The sequence below is a fragment of the Vicugna pacos genome, chromosome 9, assembly GCF_048564905.1.
Source record: "Vicugna pacos chromosome 9, VicPac4, whole genome shotgun sequence".
NCBI classification, from domain to species: Eukaryota; Metazoa; Chordata; class Mammalia; order Artiodactyla; family Camelidae; genus Vicugna; species Vicugna pacos.
Window position 1 is genome coordinate 61,869,893 of NC_132995.1, and position 18,287 is coordinate 61,888,179.

General features: G+C 49.0%; 2 protein-coding genes across 7 annotated transcripts in view; both read left to right on the plus strand.

Annotated features, from left to right (window-relative positions):
* Nucleotides 1-16,289, plus strand: part of LOC102525912 (transmembrane domain-containing protein TMIGD3) — a 61,041-nt gene extending 44,752 nt beyond the window's left edge. The window contains exons 3-10 of one of the 5 annotated variants that reach the window (XM_072968020.1): nucleotides 9,869-10,024; nucleotides 10,323-10,458; nucleotides 11,509-11,856; nucleotides 13,268-13,360; nucleotides 13,438-13,504; nucleotides 14,182-14,282; nucleotides 14,781-14,851; nucleotides 16,177-16,289. In XM_072968020.1, coding sequence (XP_072824121.1) covers nucleotides 10,323-10,458; nucleotides 11,509-11,856; nucleotides 13,268-13,360; nucleotides 13,438-13,504; nucleotides 14,182-14,282; nucleotides 14,781-14,851; nucleotides 16,177-16,179 — 819 coding nt within the window. In that variant the 5' untranslated portion in view covers nucleotides 9,869-10,024 and the 3' untranslated portion in view covers nucleotides 16,180-16,289. Of the gene's footprint in view, nucleotides 1-9,868; nucleotides 10,025-10,322; nucleotides 10,459-11,508; nucleotides 11,857-13,267; nucleotides 13,361-13,437; nucleotides 13,505-14,181; nucleotides 14,283-14,780; nucleotides 14,852-14,911; nucleotides 15,023-16,176 lie in introns of all 5 variants that reach the window. The other 4 variants (XM_072968019.1, XM_072968022.1, XM_072968021.1 and 1 more) reach the window with 4 other exon arrangements.
* On the plus strand, nucleotides 631-4,662 carry ADORA3 (adenosine A3 receptor). Of its 2 annotated transcripts, none has more exons than XM_006217820.4 (2): nucleotides 631-1,884; nucleotides 3,531-4,662. In XM_006217820.4, the coding sequence occupies exons 1-2, from the start codon at nucleotides 1,535-1,537 to the stop codon at nucleotides 4,135-4,137; spliced, it is 957 nt and encodes a 318-aa protein (XP_006217882.1). In that variant the 5' UTR covers nucleotides 631-1,534; the 3' UTR covers nucleotides 4,138-4,662. The 2 variants fall into 2 exon arrangements, with proteins under 2 accessions (XP_006217882.1, XP_031536163.1); XM_031680303.2 differs by having other exon boundaries at nucleotides 4,350-4,662.
* Nucleotides 16,290-18,287: the final 1,998 nt, after the last annotated feature.

Sequence of the window (18,287 nt, forward strand, 5' to 3'; positions counted from 1 at the left end):
TCCACTGGGTGAGCTTAGGTCCAACTGTTTCTTCTGCTGTCTGTCCAATAACCCTTTGGGGCAGCACTGGGAAGCACCTGAACCGGGTGGACCCCAAATTCAAGTGTCTGATTCCCAGCAGTTAAGACCAGGTGAGCAACTTCAGGGAGAAGGTCTGATTCCTAGACAGACAGCTGTTCCTGCAGGGCTGGGTCGGGCTTGGGGCAGGCGGGCAGGAGAGATGCGATGTGATTATGCACATGTGTTCCTCTTTCCCTCCCTCCTGCGTGGCTGGTCATCGCGCTGCCCCATGGTCCCTCAGATAGGTTTGACACAAGCTGGTTGCCAGCCTGAGGGCATGGTGGGTGTGTGGGCTAATAAGGGGAGATGGAGGGTCAGCAGATGTGAGGCTTATGGGAGGTGCTGAAGTTTTGCTCATCTGAACAGGGAATCTTAGTTTGTCCTTTTGGCAAAAGATCTTTGATGCAAAGGCTGGGTTCCAGCTGTGCCCAGTGGAGAGTCAGCTCAGGTGGCCGAATTCCCAGTCCCTGCTGTTACGCACTGTCTGACTCCATCTGGGCTGATGTAATGAAATACCAAAGACTAGGTGGCTTAGGAACAGGAAGAATGTATTTCTCATTCTTCTGGAGGCGGAGAAGTCCAAGGTCAAGGCACCGGGAGAACCCGTGTCTGGTGAGAGCGTGCTTCCTGGTACTTAGATGGTGTAAGGAGCGATGGTGCTTTGGTGTGGGGGGGGGTCCTCTCTTAATAAGGACACTAATCCCATTACCGAGGGCTCCACCCTCATGCCCTAATAACTTCCCCAAGCCCCCACTCCAAATACCATGACTCTGAGGGTCAGATTTCAACCTATGACTTTTGGGGGAACACAGTCCGTCTAGAGCATGCACTCAGAAAGAGTAAATTCTGGCCAAGGTTAGGAGCCAGCCCTCTCAGTCTATTATTTGTTCCTCTGCGTGTTCTGTTTGCATCCTTATCACGGGATCTTTCTGCTAAGCTAGCAGAAAGCCAGAACATGACGTTGTCGGTGCTCCCAGCTCCTCTCCCACCCAGTGCTGCATTCTTATCTGGCCTCTGAGTCAGTGAATGCTGAGCCTTCTCCATGCCACGCACACCGCCCCCTCTTCTGCTCTTCCCATCTCCTTGCTGAGTGTCCTTGGCTCTGTGCTTCCTCTTGGCCCATCTCACTTCCTGAAACACCACTGAAGAGGGTTGCTTATCTCGATGGAGCTTCAGTAGACCTCCAGGCGCAGGGGAACTAACAGCGGCAGTGCTTTCAGATTCAGCCCACATAGAACCGTCCTCCGGCTCCTGGGGCCCCGCACTGAGGCTGGAAGAGGTGGCCCTGTGATGGGCTCTCTCTAAGAACAGGGAGTCCTACTGGAGAAGAGCAGGAATGGTCAAGTCGTGAGTTCTGGACTGTGGCTGCTGCACCTGGACCTCTGGCAAGATGTCTGGCAAGAGCTAGGCTCACTGGTTCACACAGATACTTTCGGCACCCCTGTTGACTGGGAGGCTCTTCTTGGAAAGCAAGATGCCGGTCAACAGCACAACCATGTCATTGGCCAACATTACCTACATCACCGTGGAGATTCTCATCGGGCTCTGTGCCATAGTGGGCAACGTGCTGGTCATCTGGGTGGTCAAACTGAACCCCAGCCTGCAGACCACCACCTTCTATTTCATTGTCTCCCTCGCCCTGGCGGACATTGCTGTGGGGGTGCTGGTCATGCCTTTGGCCGTTGTCATCAGTCTGGGCATCACAGTTCACTTTTACAGCTGCCTTCTCATGACCTGCCTGCTGTTGATCTTCACCCATGCCTCCATCATGTCCTTACTGGCCATTGCAGTGGACCGATACCTGCGGGTCAAGCTCACGGTCAGGTAAATTGCTTGAAGAGTGGGGGATGTGGGGCTGTGATAGAGGTGCCTGGGAAATGGGGCTACAACATTTAGATCGCAGGCTTTTTGAGTGGAAACAAATCCAAACTGGCCTCTGAGCTTGAAAGAGGTTCTTTGCACCGTTTGGTGTGTGAGGGGTTTGGCAATGATGAGCTGAGACTCGGGAACTAGAAACAGAAGAACACTCCGATCCCTCCCCACTGACTAGGGGAGTGTGTGCTCAGTTGCCAGGGGAGAGGAGAGGGTAGGCTAAAGACAATAAAAGCTTGATGTACATTCAATTAGTGAAAAATGTTCTTGACTTTTAGAAATGATAGAAACATACTAGATAAGATAAGCAGAGAGAAAAGAGGCGATAAAAACGGATGGTTTTGCTCTTTGCCAATATAGGTTATTTTAAAGTTTTTTTTTAAGCTTTGCTTCCTCTTCTATGTTGAGAAGGGGACCAAAAAGGTTCTCCACTGCAGAAAGTAGTAACAACCTTTCATGTGACCATATGAACAGAACAGAATACCAAATGAAGACATCGAATTCCCCAGATGTCCTGAACTGAATTGGCCTCACGTTCTCCTCTCTTCTTGTGGGGAAAGAGCGTGGTGAGGGGGCTACAGACAACTTTTGATACAAACAAGCCTGGGTTCAAATCTCAGATCTTGAGGCCTGACCTTGGGCAAGTTACTTAACTTTCTCTGTCTTAGTTCCTCATCATCGTGATTAAGATGCTCTGAGCTCAGACTCACCTCCTTCCAATTGTAGCTCCACCACTTTGAGTTTGTACAAGTGACTTGTCTGTTTCACTTTTTTCACCTATAAAATGGGGGATGATAAATGCGCCTTCCTCCTAAGATCAAGTGATGGAAAGCTCTTAGAAAAATGCCTGGCTTACAGTCTATACCCAGTGAATGGGAGCTATAACTATGATTTTCACCAGTACCATCAATGAAATGGAAATTATCATAAAAATATCTCCGGTTTGTTGTGAGATTCTTGTTGAGAGAAAGTCTACAAGTACATAGTACTTAACACAATCTGTTTCCTTCTTGCAGTCTGTGTAGAATGTTGTCAGGAAGAATGGTTTAAGGAGAAATGGTGGCTTTCATTGGCTGAGTCTTTCTTTCAAGGTCCTAGACACCCTTCAACACAACCTTTGCAACCCCATGGGCTCTAACTGAAACACCAAGTGTGGTGCAAACAGAGAAGCAGGGGCAGACCCAGATGGAGGCGGGTGTGGGAGAGGCAGGGTGTAATTCATGGACAGAGCACAGCAGTCAAAGCCAACTGCACAGCAGGCAAACGTGCTTCGAGGAGACTATTCCTCCCCAGGTGGGCAGTCCCAGGAGACTCCCATAACTTTTACCTCCCAGGAACTGAAGAGTTCTTGGGCTGGAAGTGAAGCTGTGGGTGGGGTATACAAGCACCTGACTCGAGGCAACTGCTGCTGGTCCACTGTAGATCGTTAAGCGTTGGCTGGATTTTTCTCTAATCGTTGTCTACTCCATCTTGTCTTCACATCCAGTAAAGTTTAGCTGCAATCCCCACAGAATAGCAACACCCTGCAGCTCCAGCTCCCCTCTTCACCCTTTAGCAATTCCTGCTGTGAACTCACCGACTCTCTTCCACTCAAACAGATACAGGAGGGTCACCACTCAAAGAAGAATATGGTTGGCTCTGGGCCTTTGCTGGCTGGTGTCCTTCCTGGTGGGGTTGACCCCCATGTTTGGCTGGAACATGAAACTGACCTCAGAGTACCACAGAAATATCACCTTCCTTCCTTGCCAGTTCCGTTCCGTCATGAGGATGGACTACATGGTCTACTTCAGCTTCTTCACTTGGATCTTCATCCCTTTGGTTGTCATGTGTGCCATCTATCTTGACATCTTCTATATCATCCGGAACAAACTGAGTCAGAACTTCTCTAGCTCCAAAGAGACAGGGGCATTTTACGGACGAGAGTTCAAGACGGCCAAATCTCTGTTTCTGGTTCTTTTCTTGTTTGCTTTGTCCTGGCTGCCTTTATCCATCATCAACTGTATCACCTACTTTAATGGCAAGGTACCACAAGTTGTGCTGAACTTGGGCATCCTGCTGTCCCATGCCAACTCCATGATGAACCCTATCGTCTATGCTTATAAAATAAGGAAGTTCAAGGAAACCTACCTCTTGATCCTCAAAGCCTGTGTGGTCTGCCAGCCCTCTGATTCCTTGGACCCAAGCATTGAGCAAGCTTCTGAGTAGCTGTCCATGAATGATGACTGTCTGTCCCATTGACCTATGGATTCAGCGTCAACACACACTTGAGGACCTATCCACCTGGGCCAAGGGCTCTCACATCTTTGATTCCTTCCACTGATGTGGGAAGCATTTGGCCAGCTGCCTCCTATTATACCTTCCCTACTACCCTCTTCCTCTAATTTTATTTTTTTCCTTGTCCCTTTTTTCTAATTCAGTTTTCTGGACATCTGACTTGAGAACAACGTCCTACTGTTACTGCTGCCTGTGTTCCTCCTTCCCAAACAGGAGTCATGGAGTCTGAAGGATGCCTCACTGACTTACTGACAAAGGACCCCAGTCGGGCAGGACATGCACATGAGGGTGACTCAATTCTACTCCATTGCGGAGCTAAGCAGGGAACTCTGCTCACAGCAGATGCCTGGAAGATGGTGGGAACGAAAGGAGTAAACTGAGTTTAAGGGGGACTTAAACCGCTGAATTCACCTGTAAATGTATTTGTGTAAATAAAAGATAAGTAACTGTGGTGTAGCTCCTTGCTGGGGTCAGGGTCGCTTGGGGCTTGAAGACCCAGCTGGCTGCTCCTGGCTCTCAGCCTGGTTTGCTACCTGATGCCATGTGGCACGTTCACCTGTGTAAGCTCTAGGACCCTCACCCGTGGCCCCAGAACACCCTGTTCCTTTTCCTGGGCAGATCAGAGCATTTGTCATCTTTAGGAACCATCCATCAAGTGATAGAGAAGAAATGATTCTCTCTCTAGAGCTAAGTCCTAATCATTTCCTCTGGTGTTTTATTTTAATAGAAATAGTAGGAGTGGGGCAAAAAGAGACACTGGATAGCTGTTATGTGTTGAACACTTTCTGTGTGCTAACCATTTTGCATGCATTATCTCTTTTGGTCCTGACAGTCTCTGAGGTACCACCATAATTATCTGCTCTATTTTGCAAAAGGAAAAGCTGAGGCACAGAGAGGTTAAGTAACTTGTCCACAATCACACAGTTACTAAGCAGAAGAGCCAGGATTTAAACGCAGCTCTGCCTTATAGGAGAACCCAGGCTTCTTGCTACCTATTCTTAGACAGGCAGAGGTACTCATAACTTCTACAAAGTCCAAACTCTTAAGCTCACCTTATGTACAAATAACAGATACATGGGTACAAATTATGGCTATTAAACGTTCTTATTTTCTATCGAAGCATAGTCAATTTACAATGTCAGTTTCATGTGTACAGCAAAGTGATTCACTTATACACATACATCATATATGTTTTTTCAGATTCTTTCCCATGACAGCTCAGTATAAGAAATTGAAAGCAGTTCTCTGTGCTATACATTTGGTCCCTGTTGCTTATCTATTCTACATACAATAATGTGTATCTATTAATCACAAACTCCTCATCCATCCAACCTCCCCCAGTAACCAGTTTCAAACTATGGTTTGTATACTCAAGGACTGCTGGAGTTTTTTTTTGTTGTTGTTTGTTTGTTTGTTTGTTTGTTTTGCTGACCTCTCATTAATCAGGCACCCGACAGGGATAGAGTTCTAGTCACATCATTTGCACACTGCACGTGGCTCTGGAGATTCACTGTGGCATCCCCAGTTTGGGTGACCCAAATCTGCATCTGTGGACTCCTAAGACAACAAACATATTAACTTGATGACAGCGGCATGACTGGGATTTCAGTGACACTGCATCAGAGAGGATAAGTGTACTGAGAGTGTACTGGAAAGTTTTTTTCACATTAATTCTTAGCCAATCCTAAAAGTTTATCCTAACACTCATCTTAGGTCAGAGCCTGATAACTCTTAGTAACATTTCGCTTCAGGGACGTGTCCCAGTGTCTCCTCTCGTCAGCTCAAGAAGAATCAACACCACCTGGCATGTTTAGAAACTCGCATGTACTTTTCGGCTAATGCCAAACTGAGTTGGTCACCCCATCTACCCACGTCCTGGTACCACTCAGCATTCTAGGCTGGAGGCAGAGGACTGGACCGCTATTCCTGGCAGTCCCTGGACATGGGAGAGAACTGTCGTCCTGACAATCTCCCCTTGAACATTTTGGGGTTTTTTTTTTTCTTTCAAAAAACAAAACAAGCCTTCCTCACTCTCAGTTTTTTTCTTAATGGTGTCCCCTTGTTTGACTTAAGGCTTTTCCCTGGAAATAATTTTTGTGTTTAGTTAAAGTGCTCCTCCAGGGCAAAGTGCTGGATTAACGCTGGGGCGTTGGGTGTCCCCGGCACACTGTTCTGTCCAGGACCCACCTTTGCCTGGCTGGCGACTTGAGAGAAGCGCTGGTTAGCTCTCAGGCTCTAACCTCGTTGCTGTAGCAACACTTTGCATAGTGAATTGTCCTTTGGACTGAACCCAGAAAAGATGAACTAAGACTCACTGCTGAGCAGTTGCGCTGAAAGTGGTGAGACCCACCCTGGTTTCAGGTTTAGAGATTAGTGTCACAGGAGTTTCCCCGGGTCTATCTCCGGACTAGCTTGCAAGCTAAACATTGTCAAGGATGTCATTTTTAAGAAGGAAGGTATGAACACCACCTGAGGTTTGCTTCTTCCTCTCCCTCTAGACAAATCCGCTGGAACAAAGGTAGATGTTGAGTAGCTGAACTTATTTACCCCAATTATTTTTTTTTAATCAAGTCAACTGTAGAAATCAGCAAAGACCAACCTAGTGAGAACAGGCATGGGCTGTCTATTCTGAGCTTTCTATAGCAAGGGAGTCAGCCAGTGTCACTGGCATCTTGGCAGAAACTCAGACAGGCAAAGGAGTAAGAAAGGTCTCTAGTGGGAGAAAAGGGAAGGTGTCATGTGTGCCCTGACTGGACGATGCTGACCTGGAGAAGCTGGAGGTGGCTAACTAGAAACAGGACATCCTGCATGATTGGTTAGGGGCCTGCTTGGCTTTCTCTGGTTGGTCCCTAGTTGGAAGCAGGACAAAAATTCGGGGAGCTCTCAGTTATTAATCAAGTCCTGGCCATTCGGGGCCAATTGTTACAGGGATTATTGTTTGGCTTTCTGGACTGTTACTAGAAATAGTTGTCTGACTTCCTTTAAGTCTGGTTTATACCAGGCCGACTTCCTGGGCTACTCACTGTAGATAAGGGGCCGGTTTCCTGGGCTGGGTGTGAGCCAGAGTTCTATTTTCACATACCGTCTGTCCGCTGCCCATTTGCATGTTCAGTTTCTTACAATCCAATGTACATTTTCTAGAGAAGTTCTGCCCTTAGATACTATGCTGGGTATGATGGGAATAAGGAAGCTTAGGCTGCCTCTTGCCCCAGCCACTCGGATGATATGGCGTATGTAAATCTCTGTGTAAACGCCACAGCACACTCCAACTTTGCAGTATTGTTACTATTGGGGAAGCAGAGTAGCGTGACGGAAAGAACATTTTTTTTTTCTTTCAGATTTAGCAACAGATCATGGTAGCTGTACTAGCTGTGTGAGCTTAAACTTAGCAGTTACTTAAACAGAGCCTCAGTTTGCCTTACTTGTAAAATGGGACTAATAATAACCTGTGTCAAAGTTTTCTTTGTCAGTTTTTTGTTTTTTACTTTTTAGTATGAAAAATTTCAAACACACAACGGTGGAGAGACTAGGAAAACGAAGGCTCATACATCTATCATCTCGCTTTAATAAGGATCAATTTACAGCCAGCCTTGTTTCATTAATGCCCCCACCTACTCGCCCTACCCTGAGTATCTTGAAATTTGGGATATCAAATTATTTCATCTGTAAACACTTGGATTTGTATTTCTAAAAAAGTTTTTAAATTTTGGTTTATTCTTATTACCCATTTACCTTCTTTGTTTACATGTCAAATAGGGTGAAAATTAATTCTACCCTTAAGAGGGAGGAACAGAACTAATAATATCAACTAATACTCAGAATGCTAATAGACACATCTGCTTATTCTCTGTACCGCTGAGCCTGTGATTTGCTTTAGAATGTTACTGCTTCATATCTTGGGCATTTTGCTGATAACTGTACGCAATCCAGCGCACCTTCTGTTGGTACTTACTTTGGTTTCTTGGTGCCATCTCTGAGCAACTCTGAGTGCTTGTTTTATATGCACCTTTCTCAGCAATAAGGACTGCTTTTAAAAAAACATAACCACAATACCAGTATTAATTATTGACTGTCATGTAATGAATTACCCCCTAACTCAAAGGTTTTAAATGATAATTCTTTATTATCGCTCATGGTTTCTATGGTCAGGAATTCAGGACCATCCTGGGGGGTGGTTCATGCTTGGGGAATCTCAAGAGGTTGCTGGAGATTTGATTATGCTGGAGGGTCTACTCCCAAGGTGGGTCCCACGTGTCTGGCAAGTTGATGCTGGCAAGTTGGTTCCTTTCCCCGTGGGCCTCGCTGCAGGTCTGCTTGAGCATCCTCACAACATGGCGGCTCATTTCGCCAAGAAAGGGAGAGCAGCAAGATTTCTGAGGTGGAAGTTGTGTGCCTTTTATGACCCAGCCTTGACTCCCATGCCATCACTTCTCCCATATTTTACTGTTCACATGGGCCAGCCCGGATTCAGATTAGGAGAGGACTATACCATGGTGTGAATGCCAGGAGCCATCTTAGAAGCTGGCCGTGACAGTGTCAGGAGCATATCTGAAAAAAACTGTGATGATAATTTCTTACTATCATCAAATACCTAGTGATTGTCCAAATTTTCTCAATTGTTTTCTTTAGTCAGGATCCAAATAAGTTCCATACATTGCAATTTTGTCAGTATGTCTCCTAAACCCCCTTTTAATCTATAGATTCCTGTTTCCTTCCCTTTTTACCCCCTGGCAGTTTAAGTGTTGAACTCATAAAGGTTTCATGATGAATAAATGAGGCGACACAGGGAAAACAGCTACCACGATGCAGGTGGCCCCAGCACCATGATGCAGGCCCACCTGGGCCCATATGCTGACTTTGTGTGCATGGGGAAAAGGCCCCCTTCCTCCAGAGAGGACATTGTGGGAAAGCTGGACAATCACCCACGTCTGGCCCTCGAAGACAAGTGGGATGTGACTAGTAAGCACTCACTTAAATTTACCTGAGGGTGGTTCCATAATTCAAACTTTGTCAATTGGTGGCCAGGTCCTGTGAGTCCCATTAGAAATCAGGGGAAGCGTCCACCGCGTGGGCACATAGCCTGCCCAGGAAAGCCTTCAAGACGTCTGTAGGCTGCAGCCTGACTGCTGACGCCCAGACACCCACACTTGCACCTGCTCACGTGCTCCTGGTGCCGCTGACAGCTCTGGGCTCCGCCCCCGCCCCCGGGACAAGGCTGCAGCATCCACTGGGGGGGGGGCGGGGTACTTCTGAACCTCCTTACTACAATTCCTTTCCACTAAATAGGAATTGGGCCTCCAAGAGTGGTGGACAGACAAGAGGCCTGGCCTCTGGTGACACCTGGACTATTGGCAGGACAAGCCTCGGTCGCATACAGACAAATGTGTGTCAGTGATGGTGTGTGCAGGTGCTCTTCTGAGTGTGTACCAGCCCTTGTGCCAGAGTGGATTTATCCAGGAGGGGGCTCTCCACTGCTGTTTTGGCCTCTGTCAGGAAGCCTAGAATTTTCTCAGTTGCCCCATATTACTGTATAAGTAAGTTTATGTCCACAAATGGTGTCTCTCTGATGAGGTACCCTTGTGCAGTGCACAACCTGGATGCCTATTCGTAGCAGCACTACTTGGACTAACAGACTGGTCTTTCTTTTCTCTGGTCTCTCCAGGCAGGATAAAACGACCTTAAGCTCAAAGATATCTGTTTCCCTTAAACAGATCCAGGATTCCTAAGACCCGTGGGTCCATCTGGTGATCCTAGTTAAAGGATCACTTCCTTCCGGTCATGGGGCTCTTCATTCTGCTCTCCTTGACTGTCCTTTCAGGTAAGAGATGGGGAAGAAACATCTCCAGCCCTCCCAGCTTCCCAGGAATCTTGCCATTTCCTTCTGCTTTCCTACGTGGAGTTCCTGCTCATTAGCTCAAACCATATGAGATGTGGGACCAGAAAATAAACGGAGGGGAAAGTAGATCTTGTCCAAATTAGTTCTTGTTCTTAATTCTGATAAATGGGTTGTGGGGAATTTAAAACCCTCATTTAAAATGAGAGCTCTGTATTCTCCCTTTCAATTCAAGTTCCCCTTCCCTTCCCCGTCCTCCCCTTAAAAATGTTTGTGCTGACAGATGAGAGAGGAAGGGACTTCCTGCCTTCTGCCCAAGCCTGACCCTACAGAGGACCGACTGGCCTGCGCTCTGCTGCCCTCTAGCCTTGTGGCCTTTGAGAGTCGCTGCCCCTCCCTCTGGGTCAGCATCCAGGCCGGTAAATGAGTATCACATGGTCTTCTTTCTGGGGTTGATATGAGAACAGACTATCCCAGCAAGTCACACGGTATCAGGGATGCGAACCTGCTTGGCAGGCTGACCCCTCCCACCGTGAGCTCAATGTGAGGCAGCATTTGAGGGGACCAACCCCAGCACACGTCTGGGAGGAAGGCTGAGCGAGGGAGGGGCTCTGTTGCTGATCTCTTCTTCTCGGTCAGACACCTCCCCAGCCACACACAAGCTGGATGTGGCGTGCACGACTTCCTCATTATGCAACACCCTGAGATGACAGAGGTGCTCACACCAGTCTTGTGCGGAAAAAACTTGAAGTTCTTAGCCCTTAAGGCCAGGGCAGAACCTGACTCCTCTGTTTCAGCCCTATGCAGCCAGCCTCTAAAGCTCCTTACTTCCTTTTTGAGGGTGCCAAGGTGGAGTGAGGGGCCAGGGGCAGCGGATCTGCTAACAGTAAGCCTCGGGCTCCTCTAGCCTCCCTCCTGAATTCTTGCAGCAGGGGATGTATGTCTTACCCACTCTTTGGCCAGAGAAAAAGACTTCTCCAGGGACGCTGTACCAACCACAGACCGTGTGGTGTAAACAACAGAAATCTGTTTTCTTACGGGGATGGACGCTAGAAGTCAAAGATCTAGGTTTGGTTTTTCTTGAGTTCCTTCTCCTTGGTCTGCAGGCAGCTGCCCTTTCCCCGTGTTCTCGCACGGTCATCCCTCCGTTGTCTGTGTCCTCGTCTCCTTTTTTATTAGGATACCAGTCAGATTGGATTAGGACCCATTCTGATGACCGTTGTAACTTAATTACTTCTTTAAGTCTCTAAATCCGAAGACAACCCCACTCTAAAGTACTGGGCGGTTAGCATTTCAACAGAGAAATTTTAGGGAGACTGTATTGAGCCCATAACAATTGCCAGCCCCAAATAGGCAAACATCAACCTCCAGTGCCTTGATTAATTTTCCTCTGAGGGGCAGGAACTGCAGTGTGCTGAAAAGAACAATGGTGTGTGTGTGTGTGTGTGTGTGTGTGTGCGTTTTCACAGACGCCATGGTCATGGACGAGAAAGTCAAGGAGCGCTTTGTGCTGGACACGACTTCTGCCGTCTGCAGCTACGACGCCCGCTATAAGGACCACCCCAAATACTGGTGCCGAGGCTATTTGCGGGACTTCTGCAGCATCATCGCCTTCGCACCCAACAGCACCAACCGTGTGGCCCTGAGGGACACAGGAGACCAGCTCATTGTCACTGTGTCCTGCCTGAGCAAGGAGGATGTGGGCTGGTACTGGTGTGGCATCCAGCGAGACTTTGCCAGAGATGACATGGATTTTACAAAGCTTCTTGTGACTGACAACAGAAGAGCCCGCGCCAACAGCTTTTGGCCTGGGAAAGGTCAGGAGCCTCGCGGGGGTCTGGCTGGGGGTGGCCCATAGCAGGGGGTGTTAGCTGCTGTGGCGAATGCTTGCTGAGCACCATCTCGGGCCCTCCCCAGGTTCTCCGGGGTAACCTGGTCTCTCCCTCCCTCCGCAGTAAGGTGGCTGCTCGGGTGCTGGAAAGTAACACGGAGTTTGGGGAAGAGGAGGGTGCGTGGGCCCTGGGGTGCTCTCGGAACCTCTCTTTCCTCACAGCCATCTGGCTCATGGAACTTGGGAGGCTAACAGGTGTGAGAGCTGTGTGTTGCTGGGCAGGAAAGGCTCCGAGGCGGTTATGAAATCTCTGTGCTCCTGGGATGGCCTTGCAGGTCTGGAATCTTAAAGATTCGTTTCTCGAGAGGTGACCAGGGCTGCAAAAAGTGATCTAGGCACTTGGACAGGCACCCTTAAAAACTGTCCACTTAAATAGTTTCATAATTTACAGAGACAAATAATAGGTCTGAGTGGTCTGGGCTTTCTTTGAAGGAGTACAGTTTGCACCAGGAAGCTTCTGGAAAGGTGTGGTGTGCTGGAGCCTGGAGGGCCGAGTCTCTCTAAGCCAGTCTCTGTTGCTCCTTTGGGCCAGGGCGAAGGTCTAGGGTCTCCTGATGCTCCCCCAAATTCTTCTGTCCAATGCTGAGAACCTCCCTTTACACCAGAAAACCTCCCTCAGGCACGCTGCTTATGGAAGGCACTACCCTTTCCTTTCTTCTTTTTTTCTCTCCTGTGACTTCGCATGACTTCCATTTCTAGAAGGGATGTCTTTCTGTTGCAAACCAGAGCACAGTACCAGTAAGAAGACACACCAGGGGACTTAAGGGAAGCCCCTGGCAGCCTCCTCCTGGTGCTAGAAAGCCTTGCTCACACTCGACCAAATGGGAGTTGGTTCAGCAAGCACCTTCCTGAACGTGTGACGACCTTCGCACCTACGGTGTTTCTACTTTGTGTGGTTCTGCTTTTCTTTATCTGTGTAGTCTGTCCTGAGTTTCAGGCTCAGGATGAAACAGGACCCACCAAAATGCGCTCCTTAGTTTAAGTGAAACACAGACACACACACGACCCTCTGGTTTTATCCCAGGAGGCAATCTGGGTGGCGCTTCTCCCATTGGGCTTCGGTGGCTGTCAGAAGCACAAGGCGGCAATTATATTACCTACTGATCAGTTCCCTAAGGACAGGACTGGCCCCCTGCTGCCTCTGCTGGCCCCCTCGTGTAGCCTTCGGCCTGGGATTCTCTAGCCAAGGGCCATTTCTAGTCAACACAGAGCCTTTGTGCAAATCTGGAAAAGGTGCCCCTTCCTCCAGATGCATGGAGCCCAATGTCGGGGTGCCTGGCTTGGCAAGCAGAGTGTTTCAACCCCTGCTTGTTCCCTCCGCCTTCTGCCCTGTGCAGGGCACATGTCTGCAGCTGTACGTGGTGCCTCCGCTCGACCCAGCTGCCGCCCAGGGCACTCACCCTCCGGAGGTGGAGGAATGACAGGCAAAGGTGCAGAGATGCAGATGGCAAAGGAAGGGTCTGGGGAGGGGCTTTATTTGACTCTCAACAAATCCTTTCTGACACAGACCTATCAGGCAACAAGAACAGAAGCTGCAGGGCTTCCAGAGTTGTCGACAAGGCAGATCACTTCAGGTGAGTCCTAACTTTAGGAGACCAATGGACTTTGGGTGGGCAGTAATAACACGACATGATGATGGATTTGCACCTGCTACTTTTTGGCTGTGTTGTTTCTCCTCTTGAATAGCTGTCTTCAATGTGACTATCTGCTTTCTTTCCAAAGAGTATAATGTAGGACTCTCGGTCACCAGCAGCAAAAATGCCCTCTGGCCATTTTAATTAAAGAGGGGAAAGCATTATCAGGAGAGAACAGGGTCTGCTGAAATGCAAGGGCAGGGGAGGGGCCGCCTTCACAAATGGCCAGGATTTATCGCCATCTCTAATCTGCTACCCTTATGTGTGTTTGCTGCTTCTCTCTCGGAGCTGCCCTTTTGTATTTCATTTCTGCGTGGGAGATGATATCCATTTCTAGCCCCCGAGTTTATTTCTCCCTGGTCCAGGGATGAGCCGCCTGAGGCTTGATCCTCCGCCTGCCTATCCCATGTCAGTTTCTGAGAAGGGGCCTGGGTTCGGCTTGGTTTTCCGGAGGAGAGAGGCACTTTAAAGGAATTCAGCTGCCGGGAGCTGCTGGAACCCCGGGTGGGAGCAGGGGCGGCGGGAGGGGGCAAGTCCCAGCAAAGGGGGATCCTGAGCAGAGAACCAAAAAGTGGTTTCTCCCAAGGGACACAAATGCTGTCTGTGACTCCTTCCAGGATGTCCATCTTCCTTATCTGTATACTGATCACAAGCTTGGGGTCCATCTTCGTTATCAGTCATCTGTCCAAACGGAGGGGAAGTCGACGGACTAGAAGGGGTAGGTAGTGGTTTGCAGGGGTGGGTGGGAATTAGGGAAAATAAAAAGGGTCAAGGGGGAGCTTTCAAATGGGTAAATGTGACCCTCCTCTTGTTGCCTGGGTCCCTGGCGTCCCATGCAGCCTGCCCGTGGCCAATCTGGGCTGGGGACATTCTGCCTCATAGTGACAAAGGCACCCTGAGGGGTGGCAGACAGAACACTGTAGCCCCGTTAATGAAGGTGTAGGTAGACCAGGTAGCGGGGAGGCCCTAAGACTCGGAAGGTGCCACGTCTGGAGGACCACCTCCCTCCTCAGAGCAAACGCTTTTTGATTGGAACTTTTTGTTCACCTAGAGGGACTAGAAGCCAAAGGGGTTCCTGGGGCCCCTGGGTAAGCAGGCGTAGAAAGGTCTCCCTGAGAAGCGTCAGGAATGGAAGAGGGGGGCCCAAGGGCCTCAGCCGTAGGCTTGGGCCACGGGAGGGGGGCCTCTCAGCTTTGTCCCTCCTTCTGCCCTTGAGTGATCGCAGGTAAAGGCTTAGCTGGAAGCCAGAAAACTAGCCAAGCTGCTTCTGGGATCCCCATGCCTCTGGTAAGTTCCCTCCTTGGCTCTGTGTCCTGAGTCCTGTGCCCATGGCTCCCTGATCTTTAGGGCTCCCCATTCCTAAAGGGAGGAACTATGTGCAGAAGGGGCCATGTGGATCAGTCCACCTGTCCTTTGGGGCAGCATCAGAGGAGGCCAGATCCTCAAGGCCACCACGTGGTGAGTCCGATAGGCTCTCAGGTGGACACGGGGTAGAGAGACCAGACACAGGTGCCGCTGTTTGGTTAAACTGGGTTTGTTTCCTTTTTATGCTCAGAAGTCACAGAAATGCCTTGGGCAGCGGAGAGCCTGTAGGCACAATTACAAAACAGACTCCAGCCTCCTCTGGGCATGGAAATGTAAAACATAACATTTTAGAGAATGAGAGAAAACAAACACCTGTTAATGAAACACAAGGGCCTGTAGCCAGAAGAATCTGAAATCCAAAGCTAAGGCTGCAAAAGGTGTCACACTTTCCTGGTGATAATGTGGCCCTTGGCTAGAGCAGGAGCCCTGAGAAATCAAAGCAGTGGCTCCCCCGGCACCCCTGGCCTTCTGCGCTCTGAGAGCTGTGGGGGCTGTGGACGTCTTGCTCAGTTTTGCCCAAGACCACTCCTTTTGGGACACAACGGTAGTCTAGGTTTTTGCAAAAACCATCATCACTTCTTTAAGGCATGACCTCGGGCAGCCTGTTACATCTCTGGGCCTGTTTTCTTCTCTATAAATTGAGGACCCCTTACTCCCCAGTATTGTTCGTTCATTCATTCAACAAACAAGGATGATGGCGGATGCTGGGATACACAGCTGAGTCAAAGAAACAGCGTCAGTCTTCATGGCGCTTGCAATGCAGAGTGGGAGGCAGACGAGCCATCTCAGACACACACACACACACACACACACACACGCACACACAGGAAATTGACAACTAGAGTAAGTACTCTATAAGAGAGACGGACGGTGCTATGAAAGTTGAGGCAATGGAACCCAACCCTCTTCTTTTTTTAGCAAGGAGTTGTACCACCTGGTTTAGTCATGACCTGCTCCCTCACACTCAGGCAGTTGAAAGATGCAGCCTGAATCAAGGTCCCTTCTGGGTCCTGAAGGAGTCCAGCTGCATTCACATCACCAGAGCTTGGTGAGAGGTGAATGCAAGCCCCAAGCTTTCCCGCTGACTGACTAATAAGCTTTGATGCAATGGCATCTGATTTCGGCCTTGAAAACAAATTTTGGTGTTTGGTCCCTGTGAAGTCCCCAAGACAGGGTTTAAAAACTTCTGCTGCAGAAGCACCCAGCATAGATCTCAACTCAATCTTCTTTTTCTATTTCCAACAAAGTAGGCAACTCTTTGAAGCCCCTCTCACATGTCCTGACTCCAAAGAAGACGGCTCATAACTCGACAGAAGTTTTCTTTTATTTAGTTCATAAATAAAGTGATGCTACAATACAATCACTGTGACAACTGGCCCACATTGGGGGGAATAATTCTGATCTCAGGCATTCCTGAAGTCCCCTCTAACCTTGACAGCAATCATTTGCAGCTAGGTTAGAACAGTGACCGCCAGAGGGGCTCTGCTGGGCCGCCCCTGGGCAAGGCCAGAGTCGGATAACATCTCGAGATCTTAGTTCTCGCGCAGTCGGCTAATCAGAAGTGAAGAAGAGTGTCAGATGTTGGCCGGGGGCCAGGATATCACCTGTGTTTTATTTGTTAGCCGGTAAATTTCTGACCCAGTGTTGAATGAACTCCAGGGTATGACTAGCTTCTCTCAGGGTTTCACTGGAAAAGTACTTCCGGAAAAGCTTCTGTTAAAGGATAATATTCTAATTTATCTCTCAATCGGTATTACTTGCTCTTCTACCAAAGAAAGGGAGGGAGGCTAGACCAAGGGTTCCCAGAGGCTCTTGGGGCAAAGACTCTCTCCTATGTGAGAAAATGCCACCAGGCTGAGTGGATGCCGATTTTGATCAATGAGAAACCAAAGTGTGATAAATGATGTGAAATATTCATTCACATCAGGAAACACAGATTGAGATGGGGCATCCACAGTGGTGGGTGCAAGTGAGGTGAAATCGTAATTAGCGAAAAAATTACCAAAACTCCCAGGTCCTACTCGCATGCCTACATCCTCTCTCCCCAGGGAGTGTCTCTCCTGCTATTTCAGGGAGATCTTAGGGTCTCCCCACCTCTGCCTCTGCTGCCCTCATAAAAACCCTGCTCTTCCAGCCCCTGCTAAAAGGATGCTGGCCAGTCTCAGTGCTCAGGACACTCACCTGGCCCCCTGTCTGAGCAGGGCTGGAACAGGGATCCTGGTTCTTGACACAGTTCTGCATATGTCCTGCACGTTTAGGTCCAGGCTCTCACAAAGTCTTTCATGAACACAGTTCCTTTGACTTTCCCCTAACCCCTCTCCATGGGGTAGGGTAGGGAATACAAAGCTATTCACCAGTCTGATGGGAAGAGGAGGGACTGTGGGTGCTGACCCATTCCTGCCATCCTCCGTGTTTCCACCCAGCTGGCCCCCCCACCTCCCAGAGTCTTAGATCAAACAACATCAAAAGCGCTGTCTCTTCCCTCAGCCACAGAACAGCCCCAACCCCTCCCCTGTGGCCATGTATTGAATTTACATAAAGGAGCCACTAGCCCACCGGCTCTGCAAAGAGCAGTCCAGTCTGGGCTTGGTTAGGACATCCTACCACACAAGGCAAGAGAGCAGACCTCCATCTTTCACGACAGATGAAGACATCCACAGACATCCTGGAAGACTTAACACCTACTAGCTAAAAACTGTTTCCCCTGAGAATCCTACAGGTTCTGGTTCCGTGATCCAGGATTCTACAGCCCCTTTTCTCCCCACACCTAACAAAGACTGCTTGAATCTATGGTCAATTATTTAAGTTACTCATTTCATCCTCCTGCAAAGCTAGCTGCACGCCAGTTTTCACGATGGGGAGACAAAAAAAACAAGACTTGGGTTATGCTGTTAAAAATGGGAAGCTTCAAGCAAATAGAGGAAAGAGCAATTAATCTGATATTTCATATACAAGTGGGTGGCGGGAGGATGATGCTTATGCCTCCTCTTGTAGTTGTTTATAAGGCACTGGCTCTGAACTGGAGGTGATGCGGCTTCTAGCTTCAGGGTTGGTGGAAGTGTTTGATGTCAACTCAGCGTTTCGAGACCGCCCCGCCGCCGTTGTGTCCCACAGCCCGCTAGGGGCGAAGGGCATCCCTGGCGCTCTGCTGCCCTCTAGCGGCTGTCGCGCTGCGGTGCCGCCGTCTTTTCACAAGACTGTCGCCCTAAACCATCCTCTCCAAGACCTGTTTACTCCCACAGAGGGCGCGCTCCTTTATCAACTCGCTCTTTCCCCGTCTTCCCCTAAAAATTCCTGTCAGGAGCAGCTGCTCCATCTCAGAGTGAATATGCTCTCTCGATCGTGTCACCTGGTTTTA